Source organism: Xenopus tropicalis, chromosome 5 (genome assembly GCF_000004195.4).
Source record: "Xenopus tropicalis strain Nigerian chromosome 5, UCB_Xtro_10.0, whole genome shotgun sequence".
NCBI classification, from domain to species: Eukaryota; Metazoa; Chordata; class Amphibia; order Anura; family Pipidae; genus Xenopus; species Xenopus tropicalis.
This window is the reverse complement of record NC_030681.2, coordinates 39,463,015-39,485,063: the sequence shown is the minus strand read 5'-3', so window position 1 is coordinate 39,485,063 and position 22,049 is coordinate 39,463,015. Positions and strand designations below refer to the sequence as shown.

Genomic DNA, 22,049 nt, shown 5'->3' with positions numbered 1-22,049 from the left:
ATCTACATAGCAGATAGCAGATAAGCTGCATAGATTGCCATTGTAATCTACAGAGGTTATATGTTATCTGCTATGTTATCTGCCTTTTCTCCTTTTTTCCATCTTGAATGGCTGACCCCATGGCTACACAGAAACACATTTTCTCTTTCACTTTTTACTTGATTCTTTGAAGCAATGTTACATTCAATCATTTCTTAGGTTTATACTCACTTCTATAGTATTTTTATTGGCATATTATTAAAGGGATAAAAACAAAGTGAATTTTGTACAGTGTTGGACTAGCATGCCAAGGGCCTACCAGAAAACCATAGACCATAGGCCCACTCTCCAAATTATTTGTACTCCTATCCATTCAACCTTTTTATTCTGCTATGGGATTATGTAATAAAAGACACTAAGTTTCCCAGGAGCAGAAACCCATAACAACCAACCAGCAGGAGGTATTTACTTGTCCCTTTTTTAAAAGAAAACATCTTATTGGTTGCTGCTACTGGGCAAACTTAGTGTCCTTTATTAAATATGGGGGTAAGTCTTTTTTCTTTACATCTTATCATTGATTGACTCTTTGCTCAAGAGAATATCACCATAAAATAGGCCAAATGGTTAGAAGCAGGAGGGCCCACCAGGAGTTCCCCTGGTACACTGATTTTGTACACAAATACACGTTTTTGAAATTTTTAGAATATATCCCAAAAAATACAAATATTAACTATAAAAAGTAATTGATTAACTGTGTAGAACTTCAGGTTCCATGCAAGATGCTGCCACTTTACAGAGATATTTGTCAAAACTAGAGAACTGTGCAGCAAAATGGCAAATGAGGTTAAATGTTGATAAATGAAGGTTAGGTTCTTTGGTAGATCTAACATAAATGCAAGTTATACATTAAATGGTATTGTGATGGGGTATCCTTAATTGAGAAGGATCTGGGGATTTAGGGCTCTGGCACACGGGGGAGATTAGTCGCCCGCGATAAAACTCCCTGTTCGCGGGCGACTAATCTCCCCGAGTTGCCTACCTCTGCCATCCCACCGGCGAACATGTAAGTCGCCGGCGGGATGGCAGACACGGCGGCGCGATTTCGCGCAAATCGCCGAAAAAGACTCGCGAGTCTTTTTCGGGCGATTCCATGAAATTTGCCCGCCGCGTCTGCCATCCCGCCGGCGACTTACATGTTCGCCGGTGGGATGGCAGAGGTAGGCAACTCGGGGAGATTAGTCGCCCGCGAACAGGGAGTTTTATCGCGGGCGACTAATCTCCCCCGTGTGCCAGAGCCCTTAGGTGAATAACAAGCTGTATAACTTTAGGCAGTGCCATGTAGTGTCTAATAAAGCAAAAAAAGAATTGCTGTCTTGCATAAAAAGGCATTAACTCAAGGGATGAAAATATAGTTTTATCTCTTTATAGGTTTCTGGTAGTAGTTTTCTTAGTAGTATGCAGTGCAGTTTTAGGCTCCAGTCTTTAAAGTGATACTGACATTAACAATAAAAGTTACCTATAGGTCATGTTTATCATTTTACGCTGATAGGGCTGCTTTTGTTAGTAATTGTTACTTGAAGTTCCAAAACCTGACTGTTTTGCCCAAAATACACTTTTTTGAAATTTTTAGAATATATCACAAAAAATACAAATATTAACTATAAAAAGTAGAAAAAAAAACACAGTACACAAAGGTACAGTATCCGGAAAACCATTATTCAGAAGGTTATGAATTATGGTAAGGCCATTTCCCATAGACTCCATTTTACTCAACTAATTCACATATTTAAAAATAATTTCCTTTTTCTCGATTTTTTTTTTTTAAAAAAGTACTTTGTACAGGTATGGGATCCCTTATCCGGAAACCTTTTATCCAGAAAGTTCCGAATTACAGAAAGGCCATCTCCCATAGACTCCATTATAAGCAAATAATTCTAATTTTTAAAAATGATTCCCTTTTTCTCTGTAATAATAAAACAGTACCTTGTACTTGATCCCAACTAAGATATAATTAATCCGTATTGAAGGCAAAACCATCCTATTGGGTTCAATATTTAAATGATTTTTAGCAGACTTAAGTTACAGAGATCCAAATTACAGAAAGATCCCTTATCCAGAAAACCCCAGGTCCCAAGCATTCTGGATAAGAGGTCCCATACCTGTACATGATCCCAACTAAGATATAATTAATCCTTGTCGGAAGTAAAACAATCCTGTTAGGTTTAATTAATGTTTAATTATTTTTTTATTTGCCTTGAGGTATGGAGAAAGACCCCTTTTAAAAAAATCCCAGGTCCCGAGAATTCTGGATAACAGATCCCATACCTGTATTCAAAACATAATTGGCTAATGTGGAACAAGAAAAAAAGAAATCATATTATTTGAGTCCTTTACTGCTGTTAGAGTTAATAAAGTTTGTGCAAAGAGACCAAGTTGACTGCAGAATTGATTTCTGTTGAGGATGAAGTAGTAAATAAAAGATTTTTTTGTGGTGTTAAACAGAGAAGCTGCTCCAGGTCAGGACTTCAGCAAAAAACGGAGTACTCCCATGTACAGTAGCCTTGCTGATGACTGCACAAAGTTTATATAGTTACCGTATGGCCTAATGGCATTTGGCAGGTTCTCAGCTGAAACAACAGTAAACCTCTATGTATTATCGCATTCGGCAGTGGGACTTATTGGTTCCTGCTTTATCCATGAGGTGCTGTCACGCACGGAATCCCAAACCCAGAATAAAGGCCAAGGTCCCTGAACTGGTCCTAAATAAACTTTAATACAATGATCTGGAAAATGACCAAAAATAGAGGCTCACTAATACCAGTAGTATAAGAAAGTGTCAATTTATTCACATTAGAGTCGTGGTGGGTATCCCCCACTAATACTTTTGCACAAGCTAATTGATTTATCATTAATTTATCAATGCTATTTTTGCTGATGATGCTAAACTGTGTAGAACTTCAGGTTCCATGCAAGATGCTGCCACTTTACAGAGATATTTGTCAAAAACTAGAGAACTGTGCAGCAAAATGGCAAATGAGGTTAAATGTTGATAAATGAAGGTTAGGTTCTTTGGTAGAACTAACATAAATGGGAGTTATACATTAAATGGTATTGTGATAGGGTATCCTTAATTGAGAAGGATCTGGGGATTTAGGTGGATAACAAGCTGTATAACTTTAGGCAGTGCCATGTAGTTTCTAATAAAGCAAAAAAAAAATGCTGTCTTGAATAAAAAGGGCATTGACTCAAGGGATGAAAATATAGTTTTGTCTCTTTATAGGTCCCTGGTAAGGCCTCACCTTGAGTATGCAGTGCAGTTTTAGGCTCCAGTCTTTAAAGTGATATTGACACTAACATTAAAAGTTACCTATAGGTCATGTTTATCATTTTACGCTGATAGGGCTGCTTTTGTTAGTAACTGTTACTTGAAGTTCCAAAACCTGACTGTTTTGCCAATCTGATTGTAGCCTTTCAACTTGTCAGTTATAGATGCTAATGCTAATGGACTCCTGCTGCACAAATATGGCAGCCCCCTCATAGAGGAACATGGGGGATCAGATAGGTAATGTAAAAGCATCAGGCAGACTTTTATGGCAAATTTATAAATAGCATGCAAAAACAATGTTATGATAGATGTAAATAAAGGGTTAATATCTGGTGTCAGTATCTCTTTAAGAAGGATAGCCGAACAAGCTGAAGAGAGTGAAAAGATGTACATAAGGTAAAAGGATTGAAGATTTAACCTGTGAGGTTAGAGTGTCAAGGTTGGCATAGTTTTCTCTGAACGCTTGCGAGGGAACATTATTACATTATAGACAGATCTTTTTCCCCCCATAGAACAGAACAAAGAATCTTTCATTTAAAGCAGCGTAGGTGGTTCTTCACAGTGAGGGCAGTGGGGTGGGGAATGCCCTGTCAGATTCAATGAATGCCTTTAGGAGTGGTTGAATAAGAATAATATCCGAGAATATGGTGATCTCTAAGTTAGTATTTATATATATGCGAGTATATAGATACATGTGAACTGGGGTTCATTTGGAAGGGTTGAGCTTTATTGGGTTTTTTTACAGCCCAAATTACTTATGCAACTATGTAATGGATTCCTTAAAGCTGATTGCTAATGGTTGCTATTGGCAGCTCTATTTGTGCATTTTAGAACCTGTTTTTATAAATCAGCCCCCACAAGTCTCTCAAGAGAAATCTGTAGAACTTATCACTTTAATTCATGAGTCCCATTGGGTGATACCTGCGCTATACAAAAGCTCTTTGTAATATTGATTTCTCCATCCATCTACTTTTGTTTTTTAGTTGGCCAATGTGATGTTGCCTGCCGCACAAACAGAATTTTATTCAGTATTCTCTCTCAGTATTAACAGTCATACTTTGTGCTTTATGCAGAGCGACTATTCAAGTGACACAGAAAGCGAAGACAACTTCTTAATGATGCCACCAAGGGACCATCTTGGCCTGAGCGTATTTTCTATGCTGTGCTGTTTCTGGCCTTTGGGTATTGCAGCATTTTATCTGTCACATGAGGTAAGTTTGAGTGTTTGGTGACACTTAACACATTTCTGTCAAATTGACCAGATAATGAACCTCTGCATTTTATATTCTCCTTTTGCTGTAACTGATTAGCGTGTCAGTCAATATATTTTTAGCATTGAGGTAGCGATGCTCTGTCAATGAATAAATGAGACATTTATAAAAGCTGAATGAATATTCTTATTTTCAGACAAATAGAGTTGTTATTATTCTTTAAGTTGCATTTCCTGTTTAAATTAAATATATTTTTTTAATTTACTGACATTGTGGGGGGCGGGTTCAGATGTAACTAGAATGTTTTTTTTTTAGTCACAAAACTCAGATAAAGTACAGGGAAGGTGAATCTTTTGCTGTCACAATGCCACACATAGGGGCCCATTTATTAAAACACGATTTTTGGGTGGTTAAAAGCACGACTGGAAAAAATTCGGAGTAACCACGATAATTTCTGATGTTCGAAAATGTCATGAAACTATTTTCTCGGTCGTACGAAAATATTGTGGTTGTGTTCTGAAAGTCACAACATTTTCGGATCCGAGCGTTCGTAAACAGCTCGAAAAGCTTTCTGGCTTTGAAACCTTCACTGTATGATTTTGGAAGCCTTCCATAGGACTCAATGGCACTCTACAGATCCAATCTGGCTAAAAGATAGTCACGATACCAAAGCTTGAATGAATTTGTAGTCTTTGGGTAAAATTCGACTTTTATGTGGAAGATAATGAAAACCATGAAAAAGTTGTGGAATTTTAACAATATTATTGTGGACATTACGAAAAGTTCTAAAATTAGAGAAAATATGTTTTTTTATAAAAAAAAAAAATTGTGGTTTTATGAATGGGCCCCATAATGTATGGTCATTATTAGCTGACAAATTCCCTTTGACTGCATTTTGCATCTGGGGAGCAACAGGATTATAAGGCTTAGTTAAACCGACCAATTACAGTCATCAATAAAATGTTGCAATAATAGTAACTGTTATCCTTGAACCTTATGATATTTGTATTAGTGCCATATTTTGCCAATAAGATTGCATTCCCATCTGTATTAAATCATATCACAAACTGGTTTAATCATTTCTTTGGATATTCATTATACTGACAGCCTCCTACAGCATTTAGATCTGATTGGTAACTAAAGGTTGAACACCTGTACATTCACAGGCTTGTATTGTTAACCACAATGACTTTGTTACACCAGAATGATTTTATTTCCAAAAAAGATAAATGCAATGACTGAAAACAGCAGTGTTTGTGGTTCTGTCTCAGTGACTTTATTTAAATCTAGTTTCTTAACCTTTAGCTGAGCTCTTTACAAACAGAAGAAATCAGTTCATGGTGGCTTGTTTATCTGTTCCCTCTAACACAAAGCTTTATAGGTTGTGTTCGTGGGTTAAATGCTTCCATTAGCATTTGTACATTTTCTGCCTATCAGATGGGATGCACTGTTATAAACGTATGGGGCTTGTTATCCAGAATGCTCAGGACTTGGGGTTTTCTGGATAAGGGGTCTTTCCGTGATTTGGATTACCATACTTATAGGGGCCTATTTAATATGCTGTGTAAAGCAAAATTTGCTAAAAAGATGGTGTAAGAAGCTGTGTAAAATAAATGGTGAATTTTTCCTGATGTGTTTTATTTTACACCAGAGCTGATGCTATTCTCTTACGCCACTTAAGTACGTGTTCATGCAGCTTAGTTACCATCAAGTACAAGCTACTGTTTTATTATTACATTAAAAAAAAGAAAATTGTTGTTTAAGATTTATTATTTGCATAAAATGGAATTATTATGGATTGTTACATTTTGAAAAAGAAATGTGGGCATGCATTATAAGTTAAATAGAAACAAAGAAAATGTACCCTATGGTACCAAATGGTGGTGTGGGGAGTCCCTGGCTAGCTGGGCCTTGCATATTTGGATGTGTATGGGGGTAATTAAGGCTTATGTTGATCATTCATTTACAATTATGTCTTTCTTTTTCTTTCTAAAAGCTTGCATACATGCAGGGTACATACAGATACACAGAGGCATTTTTATATTGTAGCAGTCTATTTGCAAAATGCCCCAAATGTAGGTAGGACGTTAGTTAACTCAAGCTAAGTGACCCATCACCAACGCCTGTGTTCCATTGTGTATGGGATTGTGCAGGGAACAAGGAGCATATGGTTAGCATTTGGTAGATAAGATAAAGTTACCAGTGAGAGACACTAGGGGGGAGATTTATCAATGTTGAATAATGCAGTAACAGAAATGTGATTGATCATAGAAGCAGCATCTCCCTTCCCAACCCCTTGCACACATACATGATCGCGCATATATGAACGAGCAAGCAAGGCCATTCAGAAGACAGAGGAGGGAGGTAATGTGAACATTCAGGTGGTGGGGGGAACAAGGGCCCAGGCTACAGGTAGACAAAAGAGGTATGTGTCTGTCTCCTCCCATTGTTGTGCCTTAGGCACATGCTCCTGCCTAACCCCTAGTTCTGGCCTGGCATATGAGCTGGACTACACAAAGGAAAAAACAGCAGGCAGGCACTTCTGGTATCCAAAATGCGTCAGAAAATCATAAGAAGCAGCTAATAGTATTCATAAAAGGTCATATTTTATTTAATCCATAAAAACAGACAAATAGCCTTACGCGTTTTGTACCTGGGGGTACTTAAGGCTATTTGTCTGTTTTTTATGGATTAAATAAAATATGACCTTTTTATGAATACTATTAGCTGCTTCTTATGATTTTCTGATGCATTTTGGATACCAGAAGTGCCTGCCTGCTGTTTTTTCCTTTGTGTACTACTGTATGGCTCCCTAAGCTGGAGGTCTGGGGTATGAGCACCTGGACCCACCTATCTTGGGGGTAAAATTCTACATATGTTCAACAAATTGCTATTCCTGTGATAAAAATTGATATATTTGGTATTATATGAGCTGGACTAGCCTACTCCAGATAAAATTAGATGCCTCAGAAAGGTAATTTACAGGTTCAAACCAGTCAAGGCAAAATACTTAAATAGGGCAGAGACAGGCGCGAGGCAAAAACAGGAACTCAGCCGCACAAAGCTAGATAGTAAAGCAATTGAACAGGGTGAAGTCAACAGTACAGTTTTCACTGAAATAAAGGGGTTTAAAGGGGTTTATTTATCACTTGGCAAAATATGAAGGGTTTCAGTTTTAACCATTTTGATTCATAAAGCCACGGAAAATAGTTGCATAAGTTCTTCTGATGAAGTGACACCAGTATAAGTTTTGATAAATGTTTCAGTTTGTTAAAAGAGACTTTTGGCAAATGACAAATATCAAACTTTTCACCCCATGAACAGGGTATTAACAATAAAAATAATATTCTAATTTAACATGGTCATACAAGCCCTAATTTGGTGGTTCTGTTGAATCGTACCATACCGCCATACCATCTAAAATACTTATCAAATAGCAGTTTACTTGGCTTAGCTTAAATCAAAACTTAATCTTAAAATGCCTCATCTAGAAGGAAATGAAGCAACATACTTCACAGATCCACTACTTTGTAGTTCTTCTTTAGCCCATAAGCCAGTCAGTAGGATAACAGGTTGACTCCTGTATGGCAGTCATTAGGGGTCATTTAGATATACATATACACAGTGCCAGTGTGGCTCCTTCTCAGAGTGTCAAGACCTGTGGCCTGCCTGCATACCCAGCATTTGCACTTCCACCCCGGGGTTAAATAAATTAGCCCTATTTTGTTACTCTTTCTGGGTTTACTTGATTTTTATTTCTTTTTTATATATCATTTTTGCAGTGTGTTTTTTTTAAGACGAATGTGCTTGCGTAGGGCCTAGTTTATTTGCATCTGTGTGTGGCCTGGTAGGTAAAATATTGTATGATCATGTTCGTGCTGTGCAGAGATGCGTGAATTACATTAGATGTATGAAACAAGTCAACTGTGTTTCATGAACCAAATCATTGTCATATTTATTTCAGTTATATCTTCCTGAAATTATTTGTGCTTGACATCTTTAGGATGTTTGATTCTCGGCCCTTGGATTTGTCTAAACATGAATATAGTGAACCAATTTCAACAGATTGCCATTTCTCTAAAAGCCTCAAGGAAAGGCACCCGCAGAGCATAAATATATATCTCACAGTGGTAATCCATCGTAGTGGTGAGCTGAGGAAGGCTAGAAGACACTTTCAAGACCTGCTGACACAATTAAATTGAAAAGACAGTGGACAGCCAAGATTGAAATACCTAGAAATCCATTTTTTGCCCCTGTAGTTTAGAAGAGCGTTACAAATCTGTCATTTATTTAGAGCAGCATGAGCGCCGCTAACTAAAATACAAGTGGGCTGCTCCTGCTGAAAAATGCAATCCATCTTGCAAGAATTAATACATTTTCTTTTTAACTGATAAATCTTTTCAGTACATGTATGGGATCTGTTATCCAGAATGCTCAGGACCTGGGGTCTTCCGGATAAGGGATCTTTCAGTAGTTTGGATTGCCATGCTTCAAGTTTACTAAAAAAAATTAACAAATATTAAACAAACCCAATAGGATTGTTTTGCCTCCAATAAGGATTAATTATATCTTAGTTGGGATCAAGTACAAGGTACTGTTTTATTATTACAGAGAAAAGGGAAATAATTTTTAAAAATTAGAATAATTTGTTTAAAATGGAGTCTATGGGAGATGGACTTTTAGTAATTCGGAACTTTCTGGATAACGAGTTTCCGGATAACGGATCGCATACCTGTACTTCAGGCTTCTTGCTGAACTCCATGAAGACAGGTCTCTCTCTATTTGTCACTTGCAGGAATATATACAGTTAAATCCCCCATTTTACATTTTTTAGGGAAAAGAATGCTCGGGACCTGGGGATTTCAGGATAAGGGGTCTTTCCGTAATTTGGATCTCCTACCTTAAGTATGCTAATAAAATTATTTAAACATTAATTAAACCCAATAGGATTGTTTTGGCTCTAATAAGGATTAATTATATCTTATTTGGAATCAAGTACAAGGTACTGTTTTATTATTAGAGAGGAAAAGGAAATCGTTTTTAAAAATGTGAATTATTTCATTAAAATGGGGTCTATGGAAACTTTCTGGATAATGGGTTTCCGGATAAGGGGTCCAATACCTGCAACCAAAGTTAGTAAAAATGTCTATTCACAAGCACCGGTCGCCATAATTTTGGTAGTCTGTCCAGTAGCAAATCCTGCATGAAAGATTTGGCAAAATACTGAACTGAACTGAAAATTTTTTTGATTTTTTTTTTCTTTTTAAAATTGATAAATCTTGACAATTTGAGAATAAGAAAACAAATTCATATAATTCCAGATCATATTTTAAAAAATCAGCCCTTTAGGATTTAGCTGTATACAGTATAGGCGTTTCTTAACATTCGGATATTCTTGGTTTTGGAGTTTTTTGAAAACACAACTAAACTTATTTTCACAAATGTCATTTATAAAAAGATCCAAATTGAAAAAGCACGAATGCACGAAGGATGTGGAAAAAATGCAACTTTGTTATTGTCACACAAATGGCAAAAACCCTCTGTAAACCTCTAAAACCACAAAGAAAGATCTTCCAGTTGTAAGAGGGACATCTGCCATTGACTATATGATCTCAATAGGTTTTAGATGTAAAAAAAAAAACACAAATCGTAAAAAAAAATAATCTGAGAACAATAGTAAATAGCAACCTAAATATTGCAAACAATTGTAAGATAAAACCATATCCCACAGGGAAAAGTAATTGTCCTCCAGAAGATTTGGCAGCTGCTACTATTTATGAACTTTATTGGCAGCTTCATTGGTTAGTGATAAAACTCATCATAGTATGTGGGACTAAAGCTGGCCATACACGTGGCGATCCGACGATGTTTCGTACGACCATCGGTCGCACGAAACATCGTCAGATCCGCCACACACCATTCAGGGCTGAATCGGCAGGTAAGGAGGTAGAAACAATAGGATTTCTACCTCCTTCTGCCGATTCAGCTCTGAAGGGAGAATTTTGGTCAGGCGCCTTCTATGGCGCCCGATCAAAATTTTCTAACCTGGCCGATCAGCGAGTCGGCCGATATCAGCAGCTTCCTGCGATATCGGTCGACTCACCGACATACCATACACGCACCGATTATCGTACGAAACGAGGTTTCGTACGATAATATCGGTGCGTGTATGGCCACCTTAAAGGTGACCATACTAAAAAGATCAGCTCAATTGGTGAGGTTGCTTCACAGCATATTCTTTAATCCTATGTCCACCTTACCTTGGGCAATATTGGCCCTCAGGCCAATGCGCTAATCATAATTGCTCTTAATGTAGGCCACTGGTACATGGCCCGCAGCAGCACGCTAATTCAGCCCTTGATCCATAAGAAAATCAAACCTGCTTAATTGATATGTAAGTGATTTTTGTCCAGATATTGGTAAGGCTCCTGCCTCAGCTGGCACCATACACAGTCTAATAGACAGCAGCTTTGAGCTGTGAGCTCCACTAGGATAAAAATTACAGTATGTAAAATTTGTGTAAATGTGTAAAGCGCTGCAAAAAATGTCTCTGTGTCTCTGGAAGAGTACTCCTAGATAAAACTAGTTGTTTTTATTTTTTACATTTTTATATATGTCCTTTAGAAGACATCAGATTGCATACAAATCTACTGTGGGTTACTCATATTAGGTTGGCGGCAGATCCAGATGATTCTGTAGGGTGGATACAAAAAGACTACTAGTTATATGATACATTTATACCATGCAATTATCTTTACTGCCCAGGCAGGTTGGCAATAGATTTAAAGCAAGGACAGCTAATCAGGAAAACTATAGTGCTTTGCAAATGGCAAAACTCTATCTCTATCTCTCTTTTTCTTGCAGCTATTATGATGCTCATACATGCCCATATCCATTCATGATTGGCTCTTCCTTTTCTGCCTACATAATTGCAACTTTCCATTATTCAAACTTGCCAACTCCCAACTGTTTTATTAACTTTTGGCACACCAGTATAATTACACATTCCAGGCACATCATATTCCATACATTTTACCCCCATTTCTCCATTTAAGTTTTCTGTGAATAACACAGTTACCTCACTAATCACTTCCACCACTATACTGGGACACCAATTTCCCAACCTGTTCACTCTAGCAATCTGACATTCTTCTCTTCCAGAGCTTCAATGCTCCGGTTAGGGCTACCCCAATGCCTCTTTGCTCTCTTTGGACTTTTCTGTGCTGGAGAAATTTGTCCAAAACCCACAGATCCCCTATCTGGTCCTGGTCTTGCGCTTTGCCCCAACTGATAGAGTATCCATCGGGAACTAATCCCACCACTACCCATACTCACTCACTATTCCTGACTGCCTCATACATCTATTGAATGCTATGAAAGTTGCTAACCTGTTTTGGCTGTTCCTAATTAACCGTGGTACTTATTGCTGTATTGTCTGTTGTTATTGGCACTTACTTGTCTGCAGCATTTGCCCCCTTGTCACAGCCATTGAATGTTCACTTGTCTCTTGCCTGGTGTTGCTACACAAAGATAAAAGAAAAAAGCTTACTTTTTCAAGAAGGATTGTTGATTTAAGTCATAAAGCTTAAGCATATTACATTAGATAACATTAAATAGTATACAGAATATAGTTCAACTGCTATCTAGGAATCAATCCATAGATATTTTACATTATGGGAGAGACAAATCACTAATAAAAAAATCAAATTTAAATATATTAATTTTTATATAATTTAATTTGTTTACTCAAGATTTAATATTGTTATTTATTGGTGCAAAAATGCAGTGCTTCTGTCTACTGTGCCTTTCCTAAGCTTATCTCTTAAAATCAGAGCAATTCCCAAGCAGCAATGTGTAAATGTTAATGATGCAGTCAGATAAAGAGCAATTGATCCTGCTTTGTCTTGTGGAACAGGCACTCTGATCCACAGAATGTATCTAGAATCCTTGCTATAAAGGAAGACATGATCTCTGTATTGTCCAGAAAAGGAAAGTTATTTGGCTTGTTTTTGTGGAAGGAGTCTTGTACCCTATGTTTAAAGCAGAAGGCTTTTTGATCCTTTTTTCTAGCCCACCTTATCAATTGTAATTCGTTCCAGGTCCAATTATCACACAGATGCTTGCTTTTGAACACAACTAATAACTGTTGCCTTCTGATTGGTTTCTATGGCTTAATAGAACTGCCCTGGGGTCTGTATTCCTAGTGTTTCTCCTTGCTTTGCATTTAATATGATGTTTGCATCTTGTTGTAAAAAAGTGTAGTACGATTGTTATGCTTTATATTTGTACCCCTCAGAGGAAAGCTATATATTCAGAATGAATACTTAACCAACAGCTTATATCATATTAAGTAGCCTATTAAAGAATCTTACCAAACTGGTATATATATATATCAGTAAATATTGCCCTTTTACATCCTTTCCCTTTCCACCATTTAGTGATGGGCTGGGTGCTCCCTCAGAGATCACATGACCAGAAATAATGCAGCTCTAATTGTAACAGGAAGTAGTGCAAAAGTACAATGTTTCTATTTAGGATTACCCAATGGCAAATACTAACAAAAATGATTATATATATTATATATATATATTATATGAGCTGTTTAATGAAATATATTTTTATAGCGACCTATGTTGTTTGGGGGTATAGTTTTCCCTTACTGTGTTCAGTGCTGTGAGACACAATGGTGCTGTGTACAGTGTAGATCAGTAATAAGGAGAAATTGGGTTTTTGTAGTGTAACACTGGTAAGTGAACTTGATTATAAGAATGTCATTCGGACTCTCATCAACACAAAAATAATGTTTGAATATCTATGTATATTTATTATTGTTATTATTACAATCTTTTTCATTTTAACAATTTACAACATTGGTGTTGCGGTTCAAACATGTATTATTAAAGCTATAAGCATCCTTGTACAATAGGGGGGTGTATCAATTAAGAATACTAATCATAGAAGATAAAAAAGGACCAGTTAAACTAAAATGTCTATTTTTTTGTCTGTCTATCATCTATCCAGGGATGCACCTGGTAACTTGTCTATCTGTCTGTCTGTTTATCTGTCTGTCTGTCTATCTATCTGTCTGTCTGTCTATCTATCTATCTATCTATCTATCTATCTATCTATCTGTTTATCTGTCTGTCTGTCTGTCTATCTATTGACACATGTGCATACACATTTCTAAATAAACACGCATCATAGAGGAGCACGCCTAAATAAAAGCAATATATGGAGGTAGTGGGGATGACAAAAAAAACAGCACAACACTTGCAATCATCATGTTTAACCAACTGGCTTTTATTAAACGTTACCTGCTCACCAGTTGGACAGAGCTGATGAGTGCAGTGCCATGTTAATTTAATTTCTAGAGAGATATAGGTAGGTAGGTAGGTAGGTAGATGGATTTCTTTTCTAAATCAATTTCCATTTAATCTACGCAGATCAATGTCTACATTGCTGCCTTAGTTCTTCATGCAGTTATAGAAATTGGCAGACTGGATGAGACACAAGGGACCAAAAAAGCAAAATAACATTCCAAAATGAGGAAAGAATCAGGAGATGCTACCTGTATTAATTAATCAGATCTGTATATCCTAATTACATTTAAAGGGGATCTATCATGGAAATGAAAATTTAATAAAAGATTCATCTGGCTGAAATAAGACATTTTCTAAATAAAATCAGTTAAAACTATAACCCTTTTTCTGAAATTACCAAGTTACTCTTCAATTTCTCCCTCTCATCATCTTCATGCAGTAGGTGGGGTCAGGCTTTGACTGACAGTTGGGCCTAATATATCCTTCAGGGGTTGCACCCTTTGCCTAATCGTTTAGCAATCTCCACCCAGTTCTGTTTTGCTTTACCAACAAATTTGCGAAACTACAGAACAATTTTTGTAACATTGCCGAAACACAGGTGGTGCACAATTTTTTCCGGCGCATTTTTTTTACACTCTCGTCTATTTTAACTTGACTACACCTTTTCTTACGAGACCACGATTTTTTGCTGTTAAATTTTACAACACAAATCGCCAATGGCAAAATGCCAAAACACTGTAGTTGGATTACTAGTTATTTGGAAATACCTGCATTATTTAGACATTTAAAAATATAGGGTTTTTTTCCAGTAATGCCTTTATTTAGCTAAAACCATAGAATGAAAGGAAATGGTACCATTTATGAAAAATGTTTCTTGTTTTACCCTAAAGGGACAGTATGCACCTAAAAATACCATTGCTAAAAATAAGCACAATAAATGGACTAGTGTTAAAATTACATTCTGCCTATTGTTTTTGTATTAAAAAAAAAGCCATATTTTCCTAATTTTCTGCAAAGTTATTTTCCTTCCTTTACCTTCCCATATAAACAGAAGAATTTGTTCAGCACTCCCTATCTACCTTTAAACAAATCAACCCCACCCCTTCTCTAAGTAGCAGCCTTTGAGCAGCTCATTATCAGGGGCTTCTTAGTGGGTTGCTAATTAGTATTATCAACTCCTTTAAAGTTGTGTGGGATTAGGAAATGTCAGGATGTACTAAAGCAAAACTGGCTTCATATTCTTGTTTAGTGCCAGTAATAACAGAAACTAAAGATATTTCTTAATTAAAACAAAAAGTATGTTCAGCACAAGCTCTATTCATTCAGGTCATGTGTATGCTGTCATTTTATAATAAGCAGTAAAATATAAGGGTATAGTTTTTTAGACTTTACAAAATAATGCCATTTAATGTATGCCACAGTGCTGCCATATTTCTTGCAGAAGAACAGTAACGATCATTCTATAAATTGTGGTGTTCTTTTGGTGTATAGGGAAATCGCCCTGACTAAAATATGTAGTCAGTATTTAACAGTATTAGATAGACAATCCACTTTCTAGTTTTACTATTCTCCCAACATCTATGTAAGGGCATTAGAATTGCAGAGGCTGTCACTATAATATTTAACCAAAGAATCAAACATTGAAATAACATTTACCTTCTCCATATCTTACCGGCCATACTGGGAAAACCAAGACTTGAAGCCAATGTTTAGGAGATAGCAAGGCCACTATTTCTTTCCAGAAAAGTTGACATCCTTTTCCTATTTCTTTTCTATTAGAGTATTCTCTAAATAAAAAATAGAGTAGGATTATGGCTTTTAGAATTTAAAAATAGCAACATGACTGGTTTTGCCCTTTAAAGGGGATGTGCACCCTACCAACTTGGTAGAAAAAAAACACTTTTCCAATGACATTGATGTAGAAAAATTAGAGCTTAAACGCAAACTGAGCACTAGTCTGATCTCTGGGTGAAGCGCCAGTGCGGAGATTGGCGGCAGATACAAATCTTCAGTAAAATGATGTATGTTTGCAGTGTATTTGGAGAAGTGTTTGTATTGCGATGGTCCTGCTACTTTGGTAGGACTCTGCAAAAGGGGAACATCCCCTTTAAATAGGTAATTTTATATTATTGTGTTACACTGTGAAGAATACTTTTTCTTCTGGCCAAATCTGCCTGTAAGTGCTATATGGATTTCCCTTTTTGTTTCTTTCTTACAGAAAGAAGATGGATCAGCAGAGAAACTGCTTTTACTGAAACAGGAAAAAGAAAATAATTTATTGATCGCCTAGAGTTAGCTCTTTTTGTGTGTAACTGCATGGTGGGAGTTGTGCATTATCCCAGTACTGTACGTGCATGATATTTTTCTCGGTTTGGGATCGATTGTGAGATCAGATGAGAGCTTTGTGGCTAAATATGGCAATACTGTGACAGTACAGACATGGTGTGAGACTGGTGTTTTTCATATTTATTAACATTGCCATCGCAATGTGTAACATTCTGCTTTTGCGGTATCAGAAATCGCCCCACAATGATTCATTGCTTTCTCTACATAGTAAAATCTCACTGGGGTTAGTGCCGATTTCCTCATTTTAATATTATATGACTATTAAAGATTATTAAAGAGAACTATATCGAAACAGTATTTGTGGACAATAAATAATTTGTATAACTCACCTACTAGTATCTGCTCTTTATGTTGTGTAACATTAATACAGTAGATCTATATAGGGAGAATGGTAGAACAAATATTGGAGTACAAGCACTTTTTGAACACTATTAATCATGAATAAATTATTTGCATTTAGTTAACAAGAGGGAAAAGTGAAATCTCAGCCCCCCTTTACCCGTGATGGGAAATCTCATAAAATGCCTCAGATAATAATACAGGCATGGGATCCATAATCCGGAAATTAATTATCCAGACAGCTCCGAATTAAAGGAAGGCTATCTCCCATAGGCTCCATTTTAAACAAATAATCATTTTTTAAATTAATTTCCTTTTCTCGGGAATTAATAAAACAGTACCTTGTACTCCAATCCTTATAGGAGGCAAAACAATCCTATTGGGTTTATTTAATGTTTAAATGATGTTTTAGTAGACTTATGGAGATCCAAATAATGGAAGGATCCCTTATCTGGTCCTAAGCATTCTGGGTAACACATCCCATACCTGTACAACTAAAACTATCTTTTAGAAATTGCAGGCTGCAGGGATTGTGGGTAATATAACAGGAGATTCCTGAGCTCTCATCTAATTACAAAATTCCATATCTGTTTATATGTGGTAACCATCTATATGTACCCATCAATGTGACATCTGCTGTGTTCCACAATATGGTACATCTTCATTTATTTAAAGAGAAGTAGCTTAGTGGTTAAGTCACTCGAGTCTGACAGCAGGAGATCTACATTTGATTAAGGGCATGTTTGCCCTGAGATGGAACTCTTGTAGGAGTAGCACATAGCTACATGTACTGTAGGAAAATTTAGATTCACTCATATGGAGAGCATGTTGCTTTTTAAAACATAACTCCTGTTTAAACTGAATCGTTGTCACAAGGCAGGGAAAACACAGTTCTGCTCTCTTCCTCTGAAGGCAACTATATCACCAGGCCCACCTCAGCAAAGGTAAGAACAAGGCTGGAGATTTTTAGCTTTGGTCCGAGGACCCACTTTGCCCTTAGTTTTTGTTCTATGAAAACATTTTGCAATCTTTGACAGTAAAAATTAGATTTGCCTGTCATAGAAGCTTGTGCTACAGGGCTGATTATTAAATTGTAATGCTAATTGCACTGGTTTTGAGTTGCCATGTAGTTATAATCTGTATGAATTACTATTCAGCCTTAAATTGTGACATTTATATTCTATATATACAGTATATTGTGAGTCAGTCCCTAAGCTCAGTGACAGCAGCACAGAGCATGGGCAGGGAATCAGCAGAAGAGAAGATGGGGAGCTACTGGGGTATCTTTGGGGACACAGATCTTCCTGCTAAAGGGCTGCGGTTGCCTTGGGTTTGTACAGAAGCCCAAAACATAATGTACAACATTTCTGCCTTACTTCTGTAGTTACGCTTTAGTTTACGTAATCAAAATTCTATATTTAGATTTATATATATAGGGTGTGTTGTTAACACCTGGGCAAAGGAGTTTGTACAATTTTAAATGAATCACACACATATATATACACAAAATGTAAACGTGTAAATTTATGAGACTAAATATGAATAAACACACTTATGAATAAAGAAAATTACTATGGAATCAAATCAAGAAGACTACAGGTTGTGGAGTCAATCTCAATAAGAACAAATTCAAAAATGATATACTTGCAGCTAGTTTAGACGTACTTAGTTCTTTAAGTGGTATGTGTGGATTATCTTCAATCAAGCTTATATTATTTTACTGCGTAAATCCATGGATTTTGTAGTTTAGCAATGCAGGGTATCATGATCATCATTTTATTCTTGTAGTAAAAATGACTTGAAAAGTCAAATTTAGCTTCGGAATTTGCCTTTGCTGCTTGTGTATTGATATTCATACAGCTGAAGGGTGGAAGTACTGCTTGAAGTGCTTAGCCTGAATGTCAGTTGTGTAGATTATCTCTTCAATGTGTATAAAATTCAACGAGGGAATGTGCTGAGCAAGCAAAAAAAAAAAAAAAAAAATTAGAAATGTTAGAATGCCACATGGGGCAAGTTTTGTTAATGAAACCAAACATGTGACTTCAGTATCGAAAATAATAAAAATAATTCAATAAAGTAGGCAGTTAAACAGTAAGTGAACAAAACTGCCCCAAGGGACAGGGGACAACTGAGTTATTGAAGACAAGAGTCTTTGAGGAGTTCATTATAACAATAAGATGCCCCTGCCATGCAAGATCGTTTTATTGATGTGTGATAGCCACAAGCCATTTCTTTACCTGATTAAGCAGAAGAGCAACATTAAGTACAATGTATGTACCTCAATAAAATATAACTGGATGTGGATTAAACATTGCAGGCATCATATTAGTGAATCAAACTCATACAAATAAAATTGGTTATTGTATGAGAAAGTGTGAACTATACACCCATCTTTGGAAATATGTTTTTTAAGGCTGGTTTGATGTGTTATAAATTCTGGTCTTAGGCTAGTGCTGGAGACTGATTAGACTGAGTAATTAGGATTGCATGGTAGAATCAGTTGAAGTTGCTACACAATGGAAAAACAGCGCTTTGTAGCCCCAGGTACAAGTGATTCAGAAGGTTTTATCATAAGAACAGCCTATATTTATAAGCCATCTTTTTCCAGCTATAAACACTACCAGGCTCTAATAAAGTTTTATAATTGGTTTCCACTAAGTCCACCATAACACATATAACTAAACTGGTTTCTGCTAGTAATACTGTATTTAATATATTCATAGATTTTAGTAGATAAATAAATATGCTGAATTGCAAATGCATTCTGAATTCCTTAATGGCAGCCAAGCATTCTGAATATTGTGGTAAAAAAAGCTTTGAACTCTACAGGACCATTTGCTGCAGTAGGAATAAACACATACACTAATGGGGGCAAATCATCTGGTCTTGTGTACCCTGTGCTCTCTGATGACCATAATGTTACCCCCCATTACAGTTTGGTCAGAGTGGCAATAGTATATAACAAATATACTGTACATAAATAATTATACATGTATGGGACCTGTTTTCCCAAATCCTTATCCAGAAAGCTCCAAATTATGGGAAGGCCATAGACTTCATTTTAATCAAATAATTCACATTTTCAAAAATGATTTCCTTTTTGTCTGCAATAATAAAACCGTAGCCTGTACTTGATCCTACTTAGATATAATTAATTCTATTGGGTATATTGAAGGTTGAAATGAAGAAAAATTTAAAATTAAGGAAAGATCCTCAGGTTGCAAGCAATCTGAATAACAGGTCTCATGTTTATATACAGTATCAGTGGCGTATATGTAGGAACGAACAATTACAAATGGTGCTGGGCGACATGCCATCCTGAAAAACATGCCTCCCTAAATCCAGGCCTGTATAGTATAGGAGTCCATAACTGAGCTGATCTTAATAACTCTTTCCTTCGAGATTACAATAGACACTGTCTACTTATTCTCAGACAAAAGTATAACGGAAGGATATGACAAAACTGACACATTTTCCAAAGAAGATAATAAGTGAAAGGTGACAGGACATCACCATGTACACATAATGTTTTATGTACTGAGTTTCTGAGTTTTTGGATAAAACCCCTACATTTTTGGCAATGTTTGTATAATCCAGAGCTGTCCCTATTCAAACAAGGAACAGCTATAAGTAAATATTGGAGAAATGTTCTTAGTATTGCCACCTATGGTAAAGTCTGTTTGTTCATTATGATGCTTTAAAAACATTGTCATCAATAAACTGAAGGTGGCTAGCTTTTTCTTCGAGAGGGTGAAGAATTAGAAAACGATAATGTTAGCAAATTTGCTAGTTAGTATTCTTGTTGTTGTTCTTAGGATGTAATAATGATTACTCTAAAGTAAATGTAGATATATAGATGATGTATTACATACAAGGTAAAATGGTAGGGGTTTTGTTGCAAGTTTTGTTGTTAAAACTAATTGCAGGGGGTTCCATTGCAGTAGTGAGTCCCTAACTGAGCTCTCTTATCGTTTCTAATATGGGAGAACTTTGAACCCTAAAGAATGTAAGTGGGCAACATTCTGCCCTTATGGATTTGCATAAGAACATATGCCCATTTAGATCTTTTCACACCAGATTATGCAGTACACATATATACCACTAAAATATTGCTTATACCATTATGTCTATGATTATATCATAAAGGCAATAGCACTTATAGCACTTATAAATATTAGAAATATAAATATTAGAAAAAATTGAAGTTATTATTTAACCTTCCTGTGTATCAAAAACTACAAATAGATTTTTGGTAAAACGTCATAATTCAAACCAATTAGGCTAGTTCTTTATAACAGCACAACCTTCTTACAGTAGTAACATTGTCCACAGCATAATTAGAGCATACTGTATACAACATAGTGTTTCAATTTTTATATCACTGTTGGATTCAGGCCCCCTACAACTGCTCTTCTACAGGTCAGAGAGACATGACATCTGTGAAAGGTAAGATCTGGGGGCTTTCTCAGCATGAGCATCAGAATGTAAAATATAAACCAGCATCAAATCTTTATGATTTAAAAGTGAAATCCGCTACCCTGTGGATAATCAGAGAATGCAATACAGCATCTTTAAAATGATATATACAACTTAAGCATGTGCTACATATATCTCAATAGCTATACGCCACAGCTGGCTGTCCTACCCCTGTGGATGGCACTTTATTATACTGCCTGCAACGCAATAAAAAATAGGGCAACACAATTTAGATTAGCAGAAAAGGCAGATACAATACTAGTACCTTAATTATATTGAGTTGAATCTGCTTTCATTAAATTAGGCATTCTGAAACTTAAAAGCAAATAGTTCTCACTACGGCCACATACTTAATATTGTTATTTCTAGGCAAAGTAATGATATCCTTAATTTCATGATGTATTTGATCAAAGAAGATAGGCAAAGAAATAGGCAATAGGCAGACATTGCTTTAATAGCAATTATATCGCAGAGTTATTTAGAATTAAATATTTAGCAAAAATTATTTTTGGGGTTGACATGTCCTTTAATAAACCCTTACTAATGTGGTGACAGTTATAGCTTTATATATATACTGGTATTGTTAAATCCATATATTGGCATGAAATGTACTGCTTTAAAATGAAAGTTATGCATACATACACTCAGATTGAACTAGCATGGTATGTTATATGTTCAAATACATCATGTCTGATGGCTGCTTGAGTGACGCAGAGATTTGGCTATGCATTAAAATTGTATATATGAAGGGTCAAAAATATTAAAAATGTTTCAGAGCAAATAATGAACAATACAAATATGTGCTTTGGTCTATAAACTTCCTATATATGAAGGCTGAACAGGCAGTGTCATGTGAAATTGATATGGATACGCTTACTAGTTAAAAACATTGCAGGGCAATTACAATATACAGTAAATGGCTTGTTCTGCTGCTGGGAATCTGTTGTATCTACTGATCAGAATTAAATTAAGTTACTTTGTAAAAATGCTATTTTGATTCATTAGTAGATACAGTATAGATTTTTATATATAAATTGAAAAAAACAGATTGGA

General features: G+C 36.0%; 1 protein-coding gene across 1 annotated transcript in view; it reads left to right on the top strand.

The window, feature by feature from the left end:
* Window positions 1-22,049, top strand: part of syndig1 (synapse differentiation inducing 1) — a gene marked incomplete at its 5' end in the record, with an annotated part of 173,050 nt that overhangs the window by 114,918 nt on the left and 36,083 nt on the right. Inside the window, 1 exon segment of the mRNA NM_001097349.1 lies at window positions 4,378-4,515. Coding sequence (NP_001090818.1) covers window positions 4,378-4,515 — 138 coding nt within the window.